General features: G+C 45.7%; 1 protein-coding gene across 1 annotated transcript; it reads left to right on the plus strand.

Annotated features, from left to right (window-relative positions):
• The first annotated feature begins 799 nt into the window (after positions 1 to 799).
• LOC140374196 (sialic acid-binding Ig-like lectin 15) lies at positions 800 to 26,871 on the plus strand. The gene is made up of 4 exons (XM_072461026.1): positions 800 to 881; positions 19,965 to 20,193; positions 25,515 to 25,663; positions 26,327 to 26,871. The coding sequence occupies exons 1-4, from the start codon at positions 833 to 835 to the stop codon at positions 26,746 to 26,748; spliced, it is 849 nt and encodes a 282-aa protein (XP_072317127.1). The 5' UTR covers positions 800 to 832; the 3' UTR covers positions 26,749 to 26,871.
• Positions 26,872 to 27,108: the final 237 nt, after the last annotated feature.

Raw genomic sequence — 27,108 nt, forward strand, 5'->3', positions numbered from 1 at the left:
ATGACCACAGGACATGACCCGCAGGACATGACCCGCAGGACAAGACCTGCAGGACATGACCACAGGACATGACCTGCAGGAGATGACCACAGGACATGACCCGCAGGACATGACCCACAGGACATGACCACAGGACATGACCCACAGGACATGACCACAGGACATGACCCACAGGACATGACCACAGGACATGACCCGCAGGACATGACCACAGGACATGACCCGCAGGACATGACCCACAGGACATGACCCACAGGACATGACCCACAGGACATGACCCACAGGACATGACCAATGGACATGACCCACAGGACATGACCCACAGGACATGACCCACAGGACATGACCACAGGTTTGAGGCTGTGTGGGGGTAAATGTGTGGATGGAGGCGGGGCCAGTTTTTCTTCCCTTTTATGTTTCCGTTAGTTCTCAAAAGCTGATTGGTGCAGAAAAAGAGGAAGCATGTGGACATAGTCAGTTGTTCATTACTCAGAACGTCCCAGTTTGTCTTATGCCTCACTGTGTCCATGCGTCTCTACCTCTGTGTCCTCCTGTGTGAGACGCTCAGTGTATCGTCCTGTGTGAGACGCTCAGTGTGTCTTCCTGTGTGAGACGCTCAGTGTGTCTTCCTGTGTGAGACGCTCAGTGTGTCCTCCCGTGTGAGACGCTCAGTGTGTCCTCCCGTGTGAGACTCTCAGTGTGTCCTCCCGTGTGAGACGCTCAGTGTGTCCCCCATTGTGAGACGCTCAGTGTGTCCTCCCGTGTGAGACGCTCAGTGTGTCCTCCCGTGTGAGACGCTCAGTGTGTCCTCCTGTGGGACGGCTTCAGAAGCATGGAGCTGTGGATGTTGGTTGCGGCTGTCCTCTTCTCGTCAGCCTCAGGTTAGTGTTCTCTTTTCTGCATCAAGATAACGAGAGAGAAGACAAAACTGTTAAAATAGTTAGTAATAGTTATAGTGATTATATAACGTGATTTCAAAATATTATAACTCAAGTACAAGTCACATTTAGCGGCTCAAAACAAGTGCAGTTTAGGACGTAGTTCTAACGTTTTAGTGTTGGGCTGATCACACATGTAAGAGCAGATAAGAACACAAGGCAATTCAAAGTGCTTCTAACTCACAAAACAGTTTAAGACCTAAAAGAGAAAATAGCAGGTAAAATCCTCTCAGTCACAAACACAGCTAAACAAAACTGTTTTTATCTTAGATTTGAACATTGTCAGAGCAGAACCGGTCTCACATCTTCAGGAAGAATGTTCCAGATTTCAGCTGCATAAATCTGAAACACAGATTGTCCATGTTTTGTCCTGACTCTGGCACCAGCAGGAGTCCGCTCCATGTTTAGTCCTGACTCTGGCACCAGCAGGAGGCCGGTCCATGTTTAGTCCTGACTCTGGCACCAGCAGGAGGCCGCTCCATGTTTAGTCCTGACTCTGGCACCAGCAGGAGGCCGGTCCATGTTTAGTCCTGACTCTGGCACCAGCAGGAGGCCGGTCCATGTTTAGTCCTGACTCTGGCACCAGCAGGAGGCCGGTCCCTGTTTTGTCCTGACTCTGGCACCAGCAGGAGGCCGTTACAGTCTAATCTACTGGAGACAAACACATGGATAAGTCTCTTCAGATCTGGTTTAGACACTATATTTTGGATGTTGTCAATGTTTTTCGATGGTAAAAAGCTGCTGATGTTATTGATTTGATGTGTTAAAGTTCATTATTACCTCCAGATTTATAACTTGATTTGTAGGTTTTAGATCGAGACTCTGGAGGTGACGCTGACACTTTCTCTTTGTTTCTGTGACAAAGACGATGATTTCAATCGTGTCTTAGTTCAGCTGGAGAAAGTTGTTTTGCCTCCACACACCGATCTGACTCGTCTGCATAATTGGGATAAGACACATTTTCTCCGCGTATCAGCTGACCTAACGGCAGCATGTAGAGGTTGAACAGAAGAGGTCCCAGGGCTGACCCTTGGGGCCCCTACCGGTCAGGGGCATGTGGTTGGTACCGGTAATTAAAGCTTACTTGAGTGGCATCAACATCTTCTTGCGAAGAGACCAAACAACGATGGTGGTCAAAAACTTGCATTAGGCATGTTCCTTTTTGACTTCTTTGGTTACCTCAGCTGCTCAAAGGTTGCCCTTCCACGACCGTTCTCCTCACCCCGGCATCAAGGACCTTCGACCGACGCCTAGTCTTCCCCTCATCCCTTACTTAAAGTAGATCTTCGCCTGGTCCCCACATTTCCTATCGGATATTTTTCCCGCATTGGCGCTGCCACACCTGCCTCCAGTCAAGGAGACGTTGACCGCCTCATGATATCATCGAGCACTGGTTCACCATGGCCTTCAAGGTCTACACCCACCATCACCTCTGCGACCTCCAGTCCGTCAATCTGCACTGCCTCTGTTAAACTTCTTTTGGGGAATCGAGGCCCGGGAGCCTTCAGCCCCCATCGCCAGAAGCCCCAAAACAGCATCAATTTCATGTTTCTTGTATGCAAACAAACACTTCACATTGTAGCCGGGGTTGTGGTTCTTGCTGGTGAACATGGAAGGAGCTAATCAATACAATACAAACTTAACAAAGATTGTCTGGCTTATGATCAAATGTCACACCTACAGCTCAGACTCAAGATTTAAAGTCCGAACAACAAATGGTCTTTGACCAGATTGTAAAGGAGAATCATCTGAAGAACTTTAAAGAATCCTTTAGATAAACAGGACTTTTATAGATATTTACAAATAAGGAGTTATTATAACCAAGAAATTAAAAATGATGATGATCATCATAGCCTTTTGACTGAAATATGTATTAAAGCTTATACATCTGAACTTTCAAGGGGATTAATATCTAAATTGTATAAGGAAAGAGAGGGTCACTTTGTTCCAGAGGATGAAGAGTGTGAAAGTATAAGTACATCTCAGTGGAGAACCACAGGATCACATGTTTGGAGGGAGTTAAGTTGGAAAAGTGTGTCTGGATTTTGGAACTCCGTATTTGGGCCTCGAGACTCTGTATTTGGGCCTCAGAACTCTGTATTTGGGCCCCAGGACTCTGTATTTGGGCCCCAGGACTCTGTGTTTGGGCCTCAGGACTCTGTATTTGGGCCTTAGGACTCTGTATTTGGGCCTCAGAACTCTGTATTTGGGCCCCAGGACTCTGTATTTGGGCCCCAGGACTCCTGCCATGTGATAAAGGTCCTCACAAAAAAATGGATGACAAAAAACACACCGACTATTAAGGACTGGACTGTCATTATAATGGACATATGTGACTGACCGTGGCTAAACCAATTACATGTTTACCCGGAGACATTTTGAGTTATTCACAGATTCAAAGCTTTCCAATGATGTCTCACTCATGTAGATCTGATAACTCTCAAACCCATTCACTGAGAAAACGGGGCTCAAAGTTTCTCACCGGAGTGAGCCCAGAGTCACAGGGGGAGGGGCTCATTTGCATCTCATTGAGATAAGCCCTCCCCCTGTCACACTGACACCACCTCCCCCTACAGCTGTCACTGAAGACTCAAGAGGAGTGTTGTTGATGGTAACTGGACTTGAATCAGAATTAGAAGTTACTATATTAAAATGGAAATACTTGGATAACAAAAGGCCAGAATCAGAATAGGGTTCATTGCGTTTGTCGATAAACATAATTCACAGGTGATTCAGTGCCAACAATGGTGCACTGAATGATTCAACACAAACAACAAAAGATAAGATAAGATAAGATAGCCTTTAATGTTACAACGCAGTAGATACAGGGGGAAAGGACAGATAACTTTTAGGAAGTTTAAAAAACACTCTTAATAGAAGAACTCTTATAAACAGATGCCAGGGCCAGGTATACGAACTGCAACGGGTCCATGGCTTTGAATATATGAGATATGAGATAATAGATATGATATGTACACCACCAGAGTCCAATTACATCAGAGATCACAACCTCATCCTCTTCTTCGTCTGTGCACTCTTCTGTGCTGTGACTCTCGGCTCTTGGCATCAAAGCTGAAATGGCTAACTATTTCACATAAAACACTCATTAACAATTTTTTTTTTTTTTTAACACAATGTGAGAGTTTCAATATAAATACCTGAAGTGCTGATAACTCTTGATCTTTGGAAGCCGTCTGAAGAAGGGACTCAGATGCTTCTGCCAGTCCAAGTTCTTGACAAACACTTTGCCATCCGCCGTTCCAACAAGCTGTGGGATACTGAGGTGAGACTCAGGAGAGCTGTTTTCCACGACCTGATGACAAGGGCGACAATGTAAAAAAAATGAGAACAGAAGAAACATATCTTAAGCAGAGAGCAGCACTGAAGTTTTACCAGGCTAATGTTTACACATTACAGTAGTCAAATAATATAAACTAACCTCAGCGATGTCTTCCAAAGTGTCAACCCTGGTCTTCATGTATGCTCGCTTGATAAGTCCAAAGCCGCAATCAGGGGAGAATTTGGTGTGGCCAGCAATGAGGAAGTGGATGTCCATTGTGTAGTGAAGCTTGGCCCCGTCTGCAGAGGGTTGGACGGAAAGTGTGTCTGTAGTAGACAGAGAGATAGAGAAAGGAGATTAGATTAATACATATGACATTTTATTAAGACGTATATGTCTCTATAACTGCTATTCTGCATTTGCACTATTATTAGTACCTGCTGTGCAAAGTCAAAGCTGTAATGCATCCTGATGTCTTTGCTTGCTGGCGGTGAGGGTCCAAAGACAGCATATTAGATTCTGTTGTAGAGATCTGTGCGTGGCCTGCAGCTTCTGATGTGTGGGAGAAGCTGTTTCCACAGTGATCTGAAGCTTGATGTACAAACTGCAGGCTCACCTGAAAAACAGATGTTGCTTATGGTTAATTATACTCTAATCCTGAAAACATGAAAATCACCAAAATAATGTTTTACACTTACCACGCTCCTTAGCAGACTTCACGTAGAGACAGGTCATGTCAGTCAGGGTGTCTTTGCCAATTCTGAAAAGGGGAAAAAAAGGATTAGGGTTAACAGTAATATGGGAATAACACGCTTCACAGATAACAGTTCACATTGTGACGTTAACGGTGTATTTAAGATGCAAAACGCGGAGATATTGGGACATCTGCCCTTGGCTAGCGGGGCTAGCTAGCTCACTTGAGATAACACGGCTCGTAAAAGCAAAACACTTGCAGAACAGCACACCAAAACATGAACATACATTCGAGTTTAAAACCGGCGCACATTAAAGTGATTAAAAGCGGGTGTTTTAGTCGCAAAGCTTACCTGGTTCAGCCGTCCTGTTGTCTCTCCCAACACCGTGCACAGAGAGACACACAGGAAGCTGATAATGGCCAGGCAAGCGCGTGATTGGTTCGAGTGACGCAGTGCGTGCGTGACGTGCAACTTACGTAAGCCACGTGACCAGAAGTGGTATCGGGAGTTGTAGTTTTTTTCTCTTCCCACGCCGAAAAATAACCCGATAACATAGCAAAGTTTAGCTTACAACTTAGCTCCGAATAGCTGCGTTTAGCTCCGGGCTGTGGGGCTAACAGCCGGTTTAGTCCACCATAAAACACACACAAAGCACGACCCACACAACCCACGGGCCAACCCACGCCGAAAAATAACCCGATAACATGGTGATAACAGCAAGTAATCACATTAAGCCCGTATTGCAGAGTGCACTGAAGCAACATGTTAGCTTAGCATTAGCTCCACTGGAGCAGACAAGTAAGATTCTAAAGTGATCACGAGACCGCCTTAAAACACAGCGTTAAAGCAATAATTTAGCAGTAAAGTAAAAGTGTACCTGAGTAAACAATTCCGTTGCAATGTAGTCCAGGAAATGTAAGCTCTGAAGACTGTGCTCTGCAGACGGTCTGGAGTAATGAGAGGAAAACACAGAGCACGCAGCTGGCCATGCGGATCACAGCTGATTGGTGGAAAATGTAAACAATACGTTGGCTAGAAAAAGGTGACACCCCCCCAGGAGAGCAGGAAAAAGACCCGAAAACTCACATTTTTAACAGCTTAATGTATACGTTTAAGACAACCAATAGTGTTATCTGAAGCCCACAGGGGCTTATTCATAACTTCAACTAGCACATTCTGCAAAAAAATGAAAATCACACATTTGAAGAAAAAAAATTTTTTTTGGGTTTATCTCAGTTTCACCAAGGCCGACATGGTCCGGCATTTACGGTGCTCAGTCACATATGTAGTATGGATGGAAAAAATAACATTTGGTCTCAAATTGAAAATGGACTCATTAGACAGACTGTGGGCAATGGGACATTTGTTTGGACTCAGTTGTGTTTTAGTTTCTATTGATTCGTAGGATAAGATAAGATAAGATAAGATATGCCTTTATTGTCCACACATGGGGAAATTTTGATGTTGCAACGCAGTAGATACAGAGGAAAAGGACTTATAGGAAGTTTAAAAAACACTCTTAATAGAAGAACTCTTATAAACAAAAACTCTTATAGATGAACCTCTCATTTCTTAATAAGGAATGGAGGAGAAAAAAAAATAAAGATAAAATAAAAACAGCTAGCGTAAGACAAAATAATACTAATGATAATGGTAAAATAAACTGTAGAGAAATTAGACATAAATCAATGCTATTCCTTAACACACAGAGAACACAATTCAACTTAGAATATGAAACGATACAGAAACGTCAGACTTTTGTGTAGCTGCATGGGAGAAACCGTCGGGCCTGGTGACCCTCCTTGGTCTCACAACGTTTTTTCTCTTGCAGGTTGGTTTTATTACAAATTATGGAATAGGCGGGTCACATTCTCATTGGTCAGCTTCACATCAAGGCACTTGTCTTTTACAACAGTTGGTATTTTCCTTAGAGATAAAGCCTGGGTAATGTTTAAGATAAGATAAGATAAGATATTCCTTTATTGTCCCACATGGGGAAATTTCATTGGTGCAACGCAGGTAAATACAGAGGTAGATACAGAAGAACAGATCACTTATAGGAAGTCTGAAAAACACTTTCAGTAGAAGATCTCCTATAAATAAATAAAAACTCCCATAGACAAATAAATAAATAAATACATAAATACCATTGCATGTGATCACGACAGTAATTGCACATGAATATGTGTCACGACAGCACATAGATTGCACATGAATTTCACATGAATTGCACATGAATTCCAACAGCAATTGCACATATGACAGAGTTGCACATCAGTATTAGGTTAGGTCAGTATTGCGAGTGTTCAGTACTAACAGTTTTTGTTATAAAGTCTGACAGCAGCAGGAAGGAAAGACCTACGGAACCTTTCCTTCGCACATCGAGGGTGGATCAGTCTCTCACTGAAGCTGCTCTTCAGAGCAGAGAGAGTGTCCTGCAGGGGGTGACACTCATGGTCCAGCATAGATGTGAATCTAGCCAGGACAATCCTGTCCCCCACCTCCTGCACCGAGTCCAGAGCACAGCCCAGGACGGAGCTGGACTTCTTGATGACTCTGTCCAGCTTCCTCCTCTCCCTCTCTGTGATGCTGCTGCTCCAGCAGGCCACACAGAGTCGTAGAAGGTCTTCAGGAGTGGCCCTGTCACTCCAAAAGACCTGAGTCTCCTCAGGAGGTAGAGCCGACTCTGGCTCTTCCTGTACAGTGCGTCTGTGTTATGAGTCCAGTCCAGTTTGTGGTTCAGATGAACACCCAGGTACTTGTATGAGTCCACTCTCTCAATGTCCCGTCCCTGGATGTTCACTGGTGAGGGGGCAGTGGGGTGGCGTCTGCGGAAATCCACCACCATCTCCTTGGTCTTCCCCGCGTTGATGAGGAGGTGGTTCCGCTGACACCAGTCCACAAAGTCCTGCGCCAGTCCTCTGTACTCCGCGTCATCGTCGTCCGTGATGAGTCCGATGATGGCAGAGTCGTCAGAGAACTTCTGCAGGACACAGCTGTCCGTGTCATGTCTGAAGTCTGCAGTGTAAAGGGTGAAGAGAAAGGGCGCGAGGACAGTGCCCTGGGGCGCCCCCACACTGCAGGTCCGAGTGTCAGACACACAGTTCCGGGCTCTCACAAACTGGGGTCGGTCTGTGAGGTAGTCCAGGATCCACTCTGCCAGGTCATACTCCACACCAGCCGTCTCCAGCTTGTCCCTCAGGAGCAGCGGCTGGATGGTGTTGAAGGCACTGGAGAGATCGAAGAACAGGATCCTCACAGAGCTGCCAGGCTTTTCCAGGTGAGAGAGAGAGCGGTGCAGCAGAGAGATGACGGCGTCCTCCACTCCGATGCCAGACCGATATGCAAACTGCAGCGGGTCCATGGCTGAGCTCACGGTGGAGCGGAGGTGGTCCATGACTAGCCGCTTCAGTGTCTTCATCAGGTGGGACGTGAGAGCCACTGGCCTGAAGCTGTTGAGGTCTTTGGGGCGCGGTGTCTTAGGCACAGGTACCAGACAGGAGGTCTTCCAGACCTGTGGTACCACCCTCAGCTTCAGGCTCATGTTGAAGACATGCTCCATAACTCCACACAGTTCATCTGCGCAGGACTTAAGGAGCCTGGGGCTGATGCCATCAGGTCCTGCTGCCTTCCTCACTTTAATCCTCTTCAGCTCACTCCTCACCTGTGCTGCTGTGACAGTCAGTGGTTGGCAGGGGGACCGTGTGCTGGGGGGATGGGTGAGTCCAGGCGAAGTGGGGAGCTGATGGTCCGGGGCAGATAAGCGAAGAGGAACAGATGCAGGGCATTGTCCAGCTGTGGAAGAGGGAGCATGCAGCTGTGCAGGGGGAGGGGCGGGTGACCGATCAAACCTCAAGAAGTGAGCATTTAAATCATTCACCCACTGTAGATCCCCCTCTGTCTGGGCAGGGGGGATTTTGAAGCCCGAGATGGTTTTCAGGCTCCTCCACACTCCTTGAATGTTCTTTTGCTGCAGCTGCTCCTCCATCCTCCTCTTGTAGCCGGCCTCAGCCTGCCTGATCTTCCTCCTCAGCTCCTTCTGCACAGTCCTCAGCTCCTCCTTGTTCCCTGACCTGAAGGCTCTCTTCTTCTCCTTCAGCAGAGCCTTCAGTTCACGGTTAATCCATGGCTTGTTGTTTGGAAAACACCGCACCGTCCGGGAGGGAACAATGTTCTCAAAACAGAAGTTGATGTAGTCCGTGATGCACTCTGTGATGGTGTTGATGTCCTCCCCATGTGGGTCATAAAGCTCAGTCCAGACAGTGGTGCTGAAGCAGTACCTCAGAGCTTCCTCGCTCTCAGCAGACCACATCCTCACCTCACGGGACACCACAGGCTGCCTGCGCACGATGGGTTCATACACAGGCCTCAGATGTACAAGGTTGTGGTCCGAGCTGCCCAGGGGAGGGAGGGGGGAAGAGGAATAAGCCTCCTTGGTGTTGGCAAAAAACAAGTCCAATGTTCTATTCTCTCTGGTGGGGCAGGTAACATACTGGGTGTATGTTGGTAGGACAGAAGAGGGAGAAGCGTGGTTAAAGTCACCAGAGATGAGGAAGAGAGCCTGTGGATGCTGTGTTTGCAGCCTACAAGTGCAGGAGAGCAGTGCTTCACAAGCATTTTCAGCATTGGCAGACGGGGTCACATAGACTGCGATTAAAATCACATGTGAGAACTCCCGGGGCAGATAGTATGGCCTCATGCCAATAGCTAATAGTTCAATATCCTTGTTACATAGCTGCTCCCTCACTGTGCAGTGTTCGGGTTTGGACCAGCTCGTGTTCACATACACCGCCAGACCGCCTCCTCTTTTCTTCCCGGATTCTCTAGTTCTGTCCGCCCGCAGCAGATGAAAATTGTCCAAACCTACAATAGAGTCTGGCATTTCTGCTGTTAACCAGGTCTCTGTGAAAATCAAGACGCTGCTGTCCCTATAAATCCTCTGGGACCGCATGAGGCTCGCTATTTCCGTCATTTTATTTTGAAGGGACCTCACGTTACCCATGACTACGGCGGGAACCGACTTCCTGTTTTCTCTTCTCTTCTCTCGGAGTTTACGTCCAGCCTGTCTGCTTCGTTGCGTTTTCCTTAGGATATCCGCCGGGATAACGTGACGATCTCCGGGTAAAACGACAGTTCTCCGCAGTTTCATGAGTTCCTCCGTTGTGTAAACGCGGTACGGCGCCGGCCGGGGGGCGGGGCCGGAGCCGGGGGACTCAGAGCCAAGACACATCGCAACGACACGACAAACACTCAATCCAGCCGAATAAAGTCAAAACAAGTTAATTTAAAGCGATTCCAGTGCGTGTCCCGATCGTTCGTGAAGTTCCTCTTTCACATAAACGTGTATATCAACGTGTACCGACGACACGCCGTACTTTAGCGCGGCCGGAGGGCGCGGGGGGGGGGCTGGTGGGCTCGCTCGGAGCTAGCTCACGTCACAACAACACAACGGACGCAACGAAAAACGCACAAATCCAGCCAAAAAAAGTCAAAAACAGTTGAATTAAAAAACTATTCCAGCGCGTGTCCCTATCGTACAGTAAAATTGTTAAAATATACTAATTATATTTACAAAATATAGGAGATAAAGCACAATAAGTGTGGATTGAGTGTTTTCGTCGTGTCGTTGCGATGTGTTTTGGCTCTGAGTCCCCCGGCTCCGGCCCCGCCCCCCGGCCGGCGCTGTACCGCGTTTACACAAAGGAGGAACTCATGAAACTGCGGAGAACAGTCGTCTTACCCGGAGATCGTCACGTTATCCCGGCGGACATCCTAAGGAAAACGCAACGAGGCAGACGGGCTGGACGTAAACTCCGAGAGAAGAGAGGGACAAACAGGAAGTCGGTTCCCGCCGTAGTCATGGGTAACGTGAGGTCCCTTCAAAATAAAATGACGGAAATAGCGAGCCTCATGCGGTCCCAGAGGATTTATAGGGACAGCAGCGTCTTGATTTTCACAGAGACCTGGTTAACAGCAGAAATGCCAGACTCTGTTGTAGGTTTGGACAATTTTCATCTGCTGCGGGCGGACAGAACGAGAGAATCCGGGAAGAAAAGAGGTGGAGGTCTGGCGGTGTATGTGAACACGAGCTGGTCCAAACCCGAACACTGCACAGTGAGGGAGCAGCTATGTAACAAGGATATTGAACTATTGGCTATTGGCATGAGGCCATATTATCTGCCCCGGGAGTTCTCACATGTGATTTTGATAGCAGTCTATGTGGCCCCGTCTGCCAATGCTGAAGATGCTTGTGAAGCACTGCTCTCCTGCACTTGTAGGCTGCAAACACAGCATCCACAGGCTCTCTTCCTCGTCTCTGGTGACTTTAACCACGCTTCTCCCTCTTCTGTTCTACCAACATACACCCAGTATTACCTGCTCCACCAGAGAGAATAAAACATTGGACTTGTTTTTTGCCAATACCAAGGAGGCTTATTCTTCTTCCCCCCTCCCTCCCCTGGGCAGCTCGGACCACAACCTTGTACATCTGAGGCCTGTGTATGAACCCATCGTGCGCAGGCAGCCTGTGGTGTCCCGTGAGGTGAGGATGTGGTCTGCTGAGAGCGAGGAGGCTCTGAGGGACTGCTTCAGCACCACTGTCTGGACTGAGCTTTATGACCCACATGGGGAGGACATCAACACCATCACAGAGTGCATCACGGACTACATCAACTTCTGTTTTGAGAACATTGTTCCCTCCCGGACGGTGCGGTTTTTTCCAAACAACAAGCCATGGATTAACCGTGAACTGAAGGCTTTGTTGAAGGAGAAGAAGAGAGCCTTCAGGTCAGGGAACAAGGAAGAGCTGAGGACTGTGCAGAAGGAGCTGAGGAGGAAGATCAGGCAGGCTGAGGCCGGCTACAAGAGGAGGATGGAGGAGCAGCTGCAGCAAAAGAACATTCGGGGAGTGTGGAGGAGCCTGAAAACCATCTCGGGCTTCAAAATCCCCCCTGCCCAGACAGAGGGGGATCTACAGTGGGTGAATGATTAAAATGCTCACTTCTTGAGGTTTGATCGGTCACCCGTCCCTCCCCCTGCACAGCTGCACGCTCCCTCTTCCACAGCTGGACAATGCCCTGCATCTGTTCCTCTTCGCTTATCTGCCCCGGACCATCAGCTCCCCACTTCGCCTGGACTCACCCATCCCCCCAGCACACGGTCCCCCTGCCAACCACTGACTGTCACAGCAGCACAGGTGAGGAGTGAGCTGAAGAGGATTAAAGTGAGGAAGGCAGCAGGACCTGATGGCATCAGCCCCAGGCTCCTTAAGTCCTGCGCAGATGAACTGTGTGGAGTTATGGAGCATGTCTTCAACATGAGCCTGAAGCTGAGGGTGGTACCACAGGTCTGAAGACCTCCTGTCTGGTACCTGTGCCTAAGACACCGCGCCCCAAAGACCTCAACAGCTTCAGGCCAGTGGCTCTCACGTCCCACCTGATGAAGACACTGGAGCGGCTAGTCCTGGACCACCTCCGATCCACCGTGAGCTCAGCCATGGACCCGCTGCAGTTTGCATATCGGTCTGGCATCGGAGTGGAGGACGCCGTCATCTCCCTGCTGCACCGCTCTCTCTCTCACCTGGAAAAGCCTGGCAGCTCTGTGAGGATTCTGTTCTTCGATCTTTCCAGCGCCTTCAACACCATCAGCTCCTGAGGGACAAGCTGGAGACGGCTGGTGTGGAGTATGACCTGGCAGAGTGGATCCTGGACTACCTCACAGACCGACCCCAGTTTGTGAGAGCCCGGAACTGTGTGTCTGACACTCGGACCTGCAGTGTGGGGGCGCCCCAGGGCACTGTCCTTGCGCCCTTTCTCTTCACCCTTTGCACTGCAGACTTCAGACATGACACGGACAGCTGTGTCCTGCAGAAGTTCTCTGACGACTCTGCCATCATCGGACTCATCACGGACGACGATGACGCGGAGTACAGAGGACTGGCGCAGGACTTTGTGGACTGGTGTCAGCGGAACCACCTCCTCATCAACGCGGGGAAGACCAAGGAGATGGTGGTGGATTTCCACAGACACCACCCCACTGCCCCCTCACCAGTGAACATCCAGGGACGGGACATTCAGAGAGTGGACTCATACAAGTACCTGGGTGTTCATCTGAACCACAAACTGGACTGGACTCATAACACAGACGCACTGTACAGGAAGAGCCAGAGTCGGCTCTACCTCCTGAGGAGACTCAGGTCTTTTGGAGAGACAGGGCCACTCCTGAAGACCTTCTACGACTCTGTGGTGGCATCGGCCCTCCTGTATGGTGTGGCCTGCTGGAGCAGCAGCATCACAGAGAGAGAGAGGAAGAGGCTGGACAGAGTCATCAAGAAGTCCAGCTCCGTCCTGGGCTGTGCTCTGGACTCGGTGCAGGAGGTGGGGGACAGGAGGGTCCTGGCTAGATTCACATCTATGCTGGACCATGAGTGTCACCCCCTGCAGGACACTCTGTCCCCTGCAGGACACTCTCTCCGCTCTGGAGAGCAGCTTCAGTGAGAGACTGATCCACCCTCGATGTGTGAAGGAAAGGTTCCGTAGGTCTTTCCTTCCTGCTGCTGTCAGACTTTATAACAAAAACTGTTAGTACTGAACACTCGCAATACTGACCTAACCTAATACTGATGTGCAATTCTGTCGTATGTGCAATTGCTGTTGGAATTTATGTGCAATTCATGTGCAATTACTGTGAAATTCATGTGCAATCTATGTGCTGTCGTGTAAACATATTCATGTGCAATTGCTGTCGTGATCACATGCAATGGTATTTATTTATTTATTTATTTGTCTATGGGAGTTTTTATTTATTTATAGGAGATCTTCTACTGAAAGTGTTTTTCAGACTTCCTATAAGTGATCTGTTCCTCTGTATTGTCAAGAAATTACACATGAATCAATGCTATTACTTAACAGTCAGAGAACATAATTCAACTTAGAATATTAAACGACACAGAAACGTCAGTCTTTTGTGTGGCTTGCAAGGGAGAGGAAGGCTTAGCCGAGTCAAGATGTTGTAAGCAACCTGAACGACTTTCCAAAATCACTCTCAGCGTTCCTCCCTCTTACAAGTCATTTTATTAAAATCACACATAAAAAGGAGGCGGGTCACATTTCTCATTGGTCAGCTTCACATCAAGGCACTTGTCTTTTACGACTCTTTGGTATTATCTTTAGAGATAAAAACCTTGGTGAACGTTCTACCCATCTGGTCCCCAGGATGGGAGGAACATTCCTCACGGCTGCTTCTACAACATCTTCACACATGTTATTAGAAATACATGCCTTTCCCTCCCCCCAGGCTAATGATGCAGATAACTTTTAACACACAAATATAATCATATATTTGCATTTTATCACATTTCCCTCCTGTTTATCAAAGCATTAGCCCACTTTCTCATATCCGAACACATCACTCTTTTCAGTTTTCAACATATTTTTCATATTGGTGTGAACATAATACATTTTACACTCAAAGGGTCATGCACATTAAAACTTGTCAGTTTCATCTTCTTCTATAGCTACTAAGGCATAACTATGATGCCCTCGGCTTGTGATTGCTTCTTCCACTGTACGTTCTATAGTGTGTCTACACATTGGTATGCAACAACATCCACAAAACACAAAACAGGCAATTATTACCAACACTGAGGTCAGTACCGGAACCACGATACCAGTCCACCTGCCAAACCAGCTTTCTAACCATTCTGAGATTTTATTGTCTATTCCAGTGTGTTCTTTCATTTTTTTAGACATAGTTCTCAATTGTGACGGAGTGTTTTTACCTGTATTATTAGGAATGAACGTACAACATTGACCTCTGAAAATCGAACAAACTCCTTTATTTTCAGCTAATAACATGTCTACTGCCATTCGAGTTTGCCACGCCATTAAAGCGGTGTGATGCAACTGTGACCCGAGAGCAAGTCCTAAATTGTGAGTCAGATTAGTCAACCTTTGTAATTGGAAAGACAGATAATTAATTCTGTCCACATTTTTGTGCGGCGTGATGGGAAATATCGCAGAGACAAGCGGAAGGCCCTCAAACCCTGCTGCTATTTGGTCAGCCAGCTTATACTCATCAGGGACTCCTCTGGGTACCCCAATAGGATCTATATACGTAGTATCAGGTGCTACTGGGAGCATACCAGATTGTCCACTAACGTCTCGCCTTGACCTTTCAGTATGGTTCTGGGTGATGCTTGTTATGACCGCGGCTTGCCACAAGAGCGATACATAGGCACAGAGTCCTACTCCCTTTGCTTCCAAGTGTCCTCTCAGCACGGTGTCCCCACACCACCACCATACATCCTGGCGTTGGGTATCCAAGAGACCTCCTCCCGCTATCTGCACAGTTAGGTTACACATATGAACTGGTACATTTCCCATCTTAAGGCATATTTCATTAACTTTGCATGTAGTTATGTTGTAGCAGACAAAAAAGGCGCTTTTAGGTAATGTAAACAATGGCGGTTGCATATTATTTGTCAATTTTGGAAATGCTCTGTCATAATTGGCACATAGTTTATTATTCATGGTTCTGTTGGCTAGGTGTTGGACGCATGTCGTGTAACTATTATGGATCCCCGCATTGCCCTTCCTACTGTGTCTAGTGTCTGAGCCTGGGCCTGATTGCTTGAGATCGCAACAACACATACAAGAATATGACAGAATGGATCCAGAGCTGGTCCTGGAACCCACCAATACAGTCCGAATACTTCACATTCTGTCTTATTTTGATGATTGTGTAGATTTACCGTTATTAACACATTACCACTAGTCTGAGCCATTTCTATTTTACCTTTCCATCTTTGTGCGGCGGCTGTAGTGGCGTATGGCTCCCATGATTTTCCTGAATATGCCATTGTGTTTTCCCAGCTACTATCTTGCTGCCCCACCATCATATACATTTCATACTCTTCTACATCAATTTGATCACCTATTTTCTTCCCCCTGTATTTCAGATCTGCGTATGGAATTTCAAAAATGTATGTTTCATTCACAGGTATACACAATTGTGGCATCCAAGTGGATGCTGATCTATTAGAACATGGGTTGGGTGCCCAGAGTACCTTTGGCTTGCTGTTTGTTCTCTCACGTGGTCCCGACTGTCCGATGCATAATACAGGTGTCAGCACCCATATTACCGCCGTCGGTGCGATGATGATAACACGTACGTCTTTTTGCTGTCTCTGGCTCCCGTTCATTGTAGCAGAGTGTAGCACTTTACGCGCTGTGGCCTCTGTGTTCACTGCATACAAAAATGAAGAATACACCGAAGTCCTGCGTCTTGTAGATCTTATGGATCGCCGCTGTGTTGTCCCACTTGGATCGTCTCTGTAAACACCATATCTCCAACACGTTCTGCTGCGGTGATAAACAAAGTCTTTTCGACAGTTCAGTGTATTTTTTTTTTTAGTAATTATTGATTCTGAATATTTGTTTACACGTACATCTCCCTCCTTTTTGAGAGATGGCTTTGCCCATTTCTCAAACTTCTACATTTAAACAAAATTCTATAATCCAGATAGTTTACAACGTTCACTAATCCAAGATGTAATCAAGGAAGAGATGGAATTGCGTCTGTCTTACACTCCGCAATGTCACCTCTTGACCTTTCACAGTTTAGTGGTCACATCCCTGGCTGAGCCCCCCCCTTCCACGGCGCTGGGCCCCCACCCTGTGTGTCTGTAATCCGACACTGCCTCTGCGATCTGTAACTTGTAAATCTGTTTTACCACCATTTGTTTCAAACTCCAAATGTTTAAAAATCTAAATGTTTCAAACTCTAAAAGTTTCACACTCTAAATGTCTCAAACTCTAAACGTTTGGTCTCCATGTGTGCGCGCGTATGTGTGTGTGTGTGTGTGTGTGTGTGTGTGTGCAATACAAATACATCAAACAATAATAATTGTCTCAATAATTCCCCCGTTGAGCTGGCCATAAGGGTCAGTTCACAACTTAGAATTCTTCACATAATTAACATCAAATTTCACATCTCCTCTGTGGGTGTGGCCTGAATAAAGTCACCCATCTAATGTAATATGTTCTAATCTTCTATATGTGCTTCAGGTGAGTTTCAAACTCAATCTCTCACACCTGCTCATGTGGTGCTTTACAAACATTGTGTATTAGTTTGTTCTAGCAAGTCTATATGTGTATTAACAAATCAAAACGATCCTAAACCTTCCCCTTGGTTATAAGGCACATAATTTTGTATCAACCCTTTTTTCCCCTTGTCTCTCTCTCTGTCTTCCTCTCGCAACGGAGGAAACACCCATTTCCAAATTTCTAAACCTGCTTTTACTTTCTCTTTGCTGCTGATATAAGTATCAGACGCTGCATCCCCTGGGATTCCAGTTAGTTATCTTTAAAATATCCCTGTCATTCTGCTTCTAAACTTATGTATTGATTACCCATCCCCCTGTTTAGTTTTCACTATCTTCAGGTAATCTGCGGGTCTCATAAAATGTATTCTTCTGCATTACACTCCTCCCCCCGGGTCCGTCCTGACTCCGTCCTGAGTCCTATAATGTTTAAGTCCTGTTATCACTGGTTTTCATAACTTCTATAGCGTCTAAATTTAGATGATATTGTCTTATTTAAATCTATTTAATTCTTGATTGAATCTCCACAATCCTTCAGGCATTTACTTTAGAATGTCAAATTCTTTCCCTGTTAATTTTAACTTTTCCTATTACCCATCAATCAACCCCCCCTGAGGTGTTGCTGTTGATACGCAAAGATAACAACATCTGCTCCATCCTGAGTCCTCCAGATTCTTTGCCAGTCAATAGCCCCTGTTATCTCTGGCTATCTTTATGACTTGGTGTCCTGTTGTCTTTAGTTAATGACCCAATCATGTCTTTCCAAGGAGGACATCGGACGTCACTATTTAACTTATTCCCTCACTTACGTCTACATGCAATACGAGGTTTCCTCATGATAATACAAATAAATAAGTTACTGATATAACTTTTACTATCACTTTACTTACTGCGCGTTCTACTTTTATGTCCAAAAACATCAGTAGTCACTCATTTGCCCACATTATCACTTCCAGGCCTGTGCCTGCATTTGATTCTAAATTTAAAAACACTTCTGTCTTTTTGTCCTGTACTTTCATCTAGTCATGCATTAAGTCCAAAAAGATAATTTTCGTCAAGTCCAATAATAAAACAAAACAAAACAAAACGTAGGTTTGTTCTGTGCGCTCAAAAAACACGACTTTTGTCTTCTATGTCGGGGACAGGAAGTGTCCTGTCTGTGATCACATTCCCCAAAAAATTGGCCATCTATGAAAATCTGAATTAATCTTCATCTCTTATCAAGTTTAATACAATCTTTATAATTGATTGTTGTCAATCAAACAAAACCCTAAATTTGTTGAAATACTAAAATTTAAAACCAGCTGGGTTTAGTTTTCCTTATTTCATCAGTTCAGAGCGTCCTCTGAACTGCTTTCTCTTCTCCTGCCTTGTTGACCCCCCTTATCTCTCCCTCTCTGCCACGTCATCTGAGCACCCTGGAAGTCTCCCTCCAAAATCCTCTTATGACTTTTCCTTTGTCTTTTTACAGTTTGGGGTGATAATTTTGGCATTATGTGGTCTCGGTCGTCTGAGAGAAATGCTACTTGCTTTACAGTCACGGTTAATGTCAAGCTTCTAGAGAAAATTCCTTATTAGATTCCTCCGGACATAAACGTGGTGTTTAAGATTCACCCGTGACTGCAAATTTTAGATCTCTCAGAATAACGCCTTGTGACCCTTGTATGATTAATTGTGATTCTCACACCTGTTAGTGAATCACTTATTAATCCTCATTCACACATTCACACTTCCTTACTTACCACGCCTGTGCACAGCGCTTACATTCACTCGTCTTTATGTCAGTAACAAACTCGTACACAAAGCATACATTAAATCACTTTTGGTGAGAAACTTATCTCGTGGTGAGCAATTTAAACTCCCTGCTTATGTGAGAAACTTATCTCGTCCATAAGCTTACAATATTTCCTCAGTAATATGAAACTGGGTATTTCCTCAGTAATACCTAACTGCCTTGCTTATGTGAGAAACTTATCTCATCCATAAGCCTACAATATTTCCTCAGTAATATGAAACTGGGTATTTCCTCAGTAATACCTAACTGCCTAAAATATTTCCTCAGTAATATGAAACTGGGTATTTCCTCAGTAATACCTAACTGCGCATAAAAGCATACAATATTTTTCCAGTAAATATCAAACTAAATGCATAAAACGTTTTATGGCTAACTCTTTTTCACACACAAAATTTTTCTGACCTCTTTGTCGTCTGTTCTCCGCTGACTCGAAACGACGGGCTGTTCCCGTGGAGAATGAGGCGCTTATGGGTGGCCACGGGAAAAGTGGACTTCCTTTAGCTGTGCACAGACTTCACCGATTTGCAGTTCACTCTCCACGAAGAACAGCTTGTCATCCGGCTCGAAGGACCACTAAAATGTCAAGAAATTACACATGAATCAATGCTATTACTTAACAGTCAGAGAACATAATTCAACTTAGAATATTAAACGACACAGAAACGTCAGTCTTTTGTGTGGCTTGCAAGGGAGAGGAAGGCTTAGCCGAGTCAAGATGTTGTAAGCAACCTGAACGACTTTCCAAAATCACTCTCAGCGTTCCTCCCTCTTACAAGTCATTTTATTAAAATCACACATAAAAAGGAGGCGGGTCACATTTCTCATTGGTCAGCTTCACATCAAGGCACTTGTCTTTTACGACTCTTTGGTATTATCTTTAGAGATAAAAACCTTGGTGAATGTTCTACCCATCTGGTCCCCAGGATGGGAGGAACATTCCTCACGGCTGCTTCTACAACATCTTCACACATGTTATTAGAAATACATGCCTTTCCCTCCCCCCAGGCTAATGATGCAGATAACTTTTAACACACAAATATAATCATTTATTTACATTTTATCACATGTATCTACATCTGTATCTACCTGCGTTGCACCAATGAAATTTCCCCATGTGGGACAATAAAGGAATATCTTATCTTATCTTGTGTTGCAGCTCTTGCAGTTGATGATGGCTGGGCCTTGGTTGTCCAAGCAGAGATCAGGGGCATGGAGGGCTACCCTATGGTCTTGCCCTGCTCCTTCAGCCACCCCCTGCACTCCCATCATGACTCACTGCAGGTGAGCTGGAGGCGGGGCCACGGGGCAGACTCCGCCGTGGTGTTCCATTGTGTGAGCTTGAGCGGTGTGGAAGGCTGCGAGCCTGCCCTGCATCAGGACCAGAGGTAACACAACATGTGACTGTAAACCTTGAAAAAGACAAGTAGTAGCAGACCCAGATCATTACTGTTCACACGTAAAGTGCATATGATAGGCTTTTACCATTTTCACTTTATATTTTGTATTCTTTTAGTACCTGTGGTAAACATTTATCATAGCTCTACTTTTCTTTACCATCTTCCTGTCCGTCTTTGAAAGTCAGATCTCTCCTTCACTCTGGAACTCCTCCAGGTTTCTACTTTTTCCCAAAGAGGTTTTTTGTAGTTTTTCCTGGCCGAGAAGGAGGGTCTAAGGACAAAGGATGCTGGGACATCGTCCCTAGCCCCTATGGACATTGTTTAATCTGTTTTTTCACTGTCGCCCTCAGAGGACACTGTTGTTGTGATTTTGGACATTACAACTATACATTGAATTGAATATACTTAACTGCTCTTGACTGATGAAAAACAGCACTTGTCTCAATGTGCTTCACAGAATTGCTGATTCAACAAACATAAATTCAGAGAACAAACAGAAAGTCCTATCAAACAATAATTAGAAGATAAACAATGTTCACTAAAATTAACAAGATGGATAGGGGAGGGATTCAACTGGCCCAGGATTGACCCAAAGGCAAGGCAAGTTTATTTGTGTCGCACATTTGATACACGAGGCAATTCAAAGTGCTTCATGCAACAGGAAAAACGCATTAAAATCACAAAGAAATCACAGAATTCACAAAACAGTTTAAGACATGAAAGAAAAGAGAGCAAAGAAAATCCTTTCAGGGAGCCAGTGCAGAGACCTGAGAACAGGACTAATGTGATCATACTTCCTGGTTCTGGTCAGGACCCGAGCAGCAGTGTTCTGGATGTACTGCAGCTGTTTTACAGCTCGTTTGGAGAGGCCAGTGATTAGGCCGTTACAGTCTAATCTACTGGAGACAAATGCGTCCAACAGTGTCAAATGCAGCACTGAGGTCCAGCAGGACTAAAACAGAGGCCTTGCCATCATCAGTGCTCAGACGGATGTCATTTGTCACCTTAATGAGAGCCGTCTCAGTGCTGTGATGCCATCTAAAACTGGACTGGAGGACATCAAAGGAGTCACTTATTAGGAGGAACTGAGTAAGCTGTTTATAAATGACTTTTTCAAGGACTTTTCCCAGGAAAGGTAAGTTTGAGATTGGTCAATAGTTGTTAAGTTTTGTGGGATCGAGGCTGCTCTTCTTTAGCCGCGGCTTAATAACTGCAGTTTTATGACCGTTGGGAATGTTCCGGATTTAAGTGACATGTTGATTATTTCAGTAAGTGGAGTCAGCAGACTACTGAGCGCGGATTTTAAAAGTCTAGTGGGCGACATGTCAAGGCAGCAGGTAGAAGAGCTCAGGCTGGTGATGGTCTCTCAGGCTGGTGATGGTCTCTCAGGCTGGTGATGGTCTCTCAGGCTGGTGATGGTCTCTCAGGCTGGTGCTGGTCTCTCAGGCTGGTGATGGTCCCTCAGGCTGGTGATGGTCTCTCAGGCTGGTGCTGGTGATGGTCTCTCAGGCTGGTGATGGTCTCTCAGCTGGTGATGGTCTCTCAGCTGGTGATGGTCTCTCAGGCTGGTGATGGTCCCTCAGGCTGGTGATGGTCTCTCAGGCTGGTGATGGTCTCTCAGGCTGGTGCTGGTGATGGTCTCTCAGGGTGGTGATGGTCTCTCAGGCTGGTGATGGTCTCTCAGGCTGGTGATGGTCTCTCAGGCTGGTGATGGTCTCTCAGACTGGTGCTGGTGATGGTCTCTCCGGCTGGTGATGGTCTCTCAGGCTGGTGATGGTCTCTCACGGTGACGGTCTCTCAGGCTGGTGATGGTCTCTCACGGTGACGGTCTCTCAGGCTGGTGATGGTCTCTCCGGCTGGTGATGGTCTCTCAGGCTGGTGCTGGTGATGGTCTCTCAGGCTGGTGATGGTCTCTCACGGTGACGGTCTCTCAGGCTGGTGATGGTCTCTCCGGCTGGTGATGGTCTCTCAGGCTGGTGATGGTCTCTCAGGCTGGTGATGGTCTCTCAGGCTGGTGATGGTCTCTCCGGCTGGTGATGGTCTCTCAGGCTGGTGCTGGTCTCTCAGGCTGGTGATGGTCCCTCAGGCTGGTGATGGTCTCTCAGGCTGGTGCTGGTGATGGTCTCTCAGGCTGGTGATGGTCCCTCAGGCTGGTGATGGTCTCTCAGGCTGGTGCTGGTGATGGTCTCAGTTTTTTCAGTCACAGGTACAAACTGAGTCAGCTCCACATGTTTGACTGGCAGTTGAATTAGTATTTTCACTGTGGGATTGATGGTGTTCTTACTGTTCTGGACCTTGTCCTTGAAGAATGTGGCAAACTCATTGCACTTGGACGTGGAAATGAGTTCCAACGGCGTTTGAGCTGGAGGGTTTGTCAGTCTGTTACTGTCACAAACAAAATGCGGGAGCTGTTATTTTTATTTCCAATTATTTCTGAGAAACAATTTTCTCTTGTTTTACATAATAATTGGTTGTATACAGACATTTTTCTTGCGTATATTCCATAGTGAACTTGGAGCTTTGACTTTGCGGCATTCTCTTTTCTGTGCCCTGACTGAATCATCATTTCTCCATGGAGCCTTCTGTTTATTTTTAACCACCTTAACCTTCATAGGAGCAATGTTATCCAGGACATTCAAAATACTTGATGTAACAGAGTTCAATAAACCATTGACATCAGAACATGGGACATTTTCAAAGTTGATCCTTTCCATAAACAGTGCACCCGTGCTGTCATTTATGTGTCTCCTTCAAACAAGGGCTGCGTCAGCTGGTGGTTTAGGAGTGACAAGCAGATCAAAGAAGACACAGAAATGATCAGACAAAGCAACATCTACCACATTAACATTTTATATATTTACCCCCTTTGTGATATATTAACCCCCTTTGCTGTGGGTGGGGCTTCTCACATGCTGAGTAAGACCAAAGGTTTCAAGAACAGTATCACGCTCTTTAGCGCTTCTGTCACAGACATTGTCCATGTACACATTGAAATCACCTGTAATGACCAAACCATCAAAGTCTGTGCATACGACTGAAACATCTCAGTAAAATCATCAATAAAACGTTGTCAGTGTAGGAGAGGCTTGTATAAAACAATGAAGAGAATGGATGGAGACCGTTTTAGCTCCATTTTAAAAGATACATACTTCGTACAGCAAGTTTCACTTTGGTGAATCAGGCCATCCACCTGGTGTGAGAGGGACGATCCCAGAACAGGTTAAAATTGTCAATAAAATTGATGAAGTGGAGCCTACAAACGGAGTTTAGCCAGGTGTTCAAATAGAGAGTTCTACTGGATCTTTCAGCCCAACAATTCATGGTGGGAATGGGTCCGGAGATAAACACAGACATGCCCTGAATAATCCACGGTTTCAGGGCATTAAAAAGCTCCACAAAGTCCCTTTTTGTAGTCTCAGACTGTCTGTAAAATATGTCGTTTGTCCCGACCTGAAGAATAATCCTGTGAACTGCTCCATTTTAAAGGAGACATACTCAAATGATGAAAACACCCCAAAAGACAACCTGTGGGCAATTATTTCATCTATGAAGATTGTACAGACTCCGCCCCCTTTTTGTATTTTCTTGTTTTAGATTCACACTTAAAGTTGGTGGAGCAGATTCTATCAGAACTACATTTCCTGTGTTTTTGTCAAGCCATTATTTGAGTTAAAACAATAAAATCAAGATTATAAGAAGAAATAAATTGATTCATTAAGAGTGATTTGTTACATAAGATCTGACATTTAGCACAGCAAGTTTCAGACTAGTTTCAGTGGGACTGGGCCTTATCACACATTAATTTGCAAATAGACTGTAAAGCCAGATACAGTCAAGAGGGAGAGCGGGTGGCTCATGTTTTGTGGCTCTAGGCACGGAGTGGCGTGACGTACATCCGGACAAATATAGGGAAGCCCAACTTATTCCAGCTGTATGTGTTAGTGGTTTGAGTGCAGTGAAAACTCTTCTAAATATTGTATTTACATCTGATGTGTTATAAATTCTAATGGATAATACTTACATTTTTGATACAATGAAGTAGACTCAAAAAACTCAATGCAAAGGAACTTTTATTATCCAGATTCAAACTTTATCCCTGGTAAAATGTAAAATCTGAGGCTCACCCTCCGCAGGTGGTCTCTATTTCTCCCCCTTCAAGCTCAGGTCCTCTACCAGAGGCCCCTGGGAGCTTAAGGGTTCTTCAGTATCTTTGCTGTTCCTGCACTTTTCTGGACTGAGATGTCTGATGTTTTTCCTGGATCTGCTCAAGTCATTCCTCCAGTTTGGGGGTCACTGCCCCAAGTGCTCCGGTCACTACAGCACCACTGATACCTTCACGCTCCAGACCTTCTTCAGCTCCTCTCTGAGGCCTTGGGATTTCTCTAGTTTCTCATGTTCCTTATTCCGGATGTTTCCATCCCATGCACTGCAATGTCCACCACCACGGCTTTCCTCTGACCCTTGAGACCACCACTATGACCGGTTGGTTCCATTACCATTCTGTCTGTCTGTATCTGGAGGTCCCAGAGGACCTTGGCTCGATTGTTCTCCACCACCTTTGGAGGTGTTTCCCACTTTGTCCTTGGGGTCTCCAGCTCGTACTCTGCACAGATGTTTCTGTAACTATGTCAGCTCCTGGTGATGGAGCTCCATGTGTGCTGTCCCTGCAGTTATGTGGATCTCAGTGGCCCCTTTGCACAGCCTAAACCTTGGGTCTTGTCTGGTGTGGTAGATCTGGGCCTCTATTGATCTGGTCTTCAGGTCCTGCTCCTGTCCTGCCATGATCAGGGCCTCTGTCCTTCAGACTCTTTCTAGCCATTGTTAGGATTTCATGATATCAGCCACTTCAGTTATGTTCCTCTTGGTTGCACTGCTTCTGCCCCAGGTTGAGATTTGGAGGTCTGGTCTTTATGTCAGATCTTTCATCCAATCATCAGCCATCATGTGTTGCCAGGGATCTAAAATCTGCCCTCTGACCTTCATCTACCCTCTGGAAATGAACATTTAGTGTCAACAAATCAGCTTCAGAGTTGGCTCTTGTACGTCTGCTGCTGTTACACAGGAGCCAGCAGCAGGTGCATCACGTGCACGTCTTTTGATTGGATCACCAATATTAAGAGGCAGGTCCTATGGGCGGGGCTATGCAGAACCTCAGAACCTCAGAACGAGGAAACTGAATTTGACAGAAAAATTAATAAGAGTACTTCTACTAAATATATATATATATATATATATATATATATATATATATATATATATATATATATATTCTGATGATTCTGACTCTTACCTTCTCTGTTTGAACACAGGTACCGTCTGGAAGGAAACCCACGAGAACATGACCTGTCCTTGCGTATCAACGGCGCCACCCTACAGGACAGCGGGCGCTACTACTGCCAGATGGAAATCCAGGGCAAAGAGCACAGCAATAAGATGGGAACCAGAGTGAGGGTAGAAGGTCAGGACAGTTTGTTCAGGCAATTATTTCTATCCGTCCACCTCCTTCCACTTATCCGGGGCCAGAAGGGTTCGGGTTATATATATATATATATATATATATATATATATATATATATATATATATATATATATATATATATATATATATATATATATGAACGAAACTCACAAACTAGGAACTTCATTCATTTTCGACGGCTTATACACGCCTGGCCGGCCGATACCTGTCAACATGATAAACGTAATAAACATTTAATAGACAAAAACAGAATGAGGTAAAACAAATAAAACATAGACTACTTACTCTATAAACAACCATCAAGAAGGAAAAAGAGGCCAGGAAATGATTTAAAAACTCTATTAACTAGAAGCATTTTGAAGGGGTTAAGTCGTTTCCACAGTTTCAGATGTGTCATTGGCTCTCCTTTTCAAATCAGTAACACATGCAGAAGAGAAACACCAGAATGGAAAACAGAAGCTACAGGCAAACTTTCTCTGTCTCAGTCTTTCTCCTTGCATTCTCAGATATATGCATCAGAGTGAAGACAAGCATAGGCAAAGTGCTGTGATTGTGTACGTTCATAATGTGAAGCAGGGACATGGGAGCTTCACATGCATGCATGGGTGTAGTTATTCTAAAGTTGTTTTCCTGTGCCTGCAGCTCCACCAAAGATCCTCTCTGTGACACTGGAGGGCAGCTCTGAGTCTGGCTTCAGTGCTGTGTGCCGTGTGCAAGGCTCTCCGCTCCCTGATGTGCAGTGGCTGGAACCAGACGTGTGGCTGCAGGGCTCTGGTGCCGCAGCGCTGATTGAGGTCCCCAACTACCACACGATCAGCCGCCTACAGGACGTCCAGCCGCAGACACACTACACCTGCACGGCTACCAACACTCTGGGGCGGGAACAGGCCACACTCTATTTCCTCAAGCCCCGCCCCTTCTGTGCTCAGGCAGGGAGCTTGGAACCACTTACCCTTCTTCTGTCAGTCACCCTGGGGTCAAAGGTCACATTGGTGCTTGGGGTGGGGTTGTGGATGGTGAGGAGAGGGACCTTGCAGCGCCCCCAGTGGTGCAGATGGAGGTGAACCTGTCTGCTGCTCCTGTCTGGCTGACTTCAGAACAGATCCTGTGCACAAACAAACATTAACTACTGGAAGTTGCGCCAGAAGCTTCCGGACAATTAATTTAGACCGTGGACTAAGGATACATCAATTGTGCTTTAAAGTAAAATAATTCTTCAAATTACATGCGTATTAGTCTATTGTACACCTCCTGTGGAATAAACCTGTCCGAAACAGATATAGACGAGTGAATGTTATGATTTATGCATGTGATTTTTGTACTTTACATGCTTGTGCAACATTTAAAAGTGAACCAGATTAAGGTTAAATGATCAGTTATCAGTTATTATTAGTTTGATATCCCAATGGCATCCATATTAAACA

The sequence above is a fragment of the Eucyclogobius newberryi genome, unplaced genomic scaffold (assembly GCF_026437365.1).
Source record: "Eucyclogobius newberryi isolate DKJ021-1_F unplaced genomic scaffold, fEucNew1.0.hap1 SCAF_3, whole genome shotgun sequence".
NCBI classification, from domain to species: domain Eukaryota; kingdom Metazoa; phylum Chordata; class Actinopteri; order Gobiiformes; family Gobiidae; genus Eucyclogobius; species Eucyclogobius newberryi.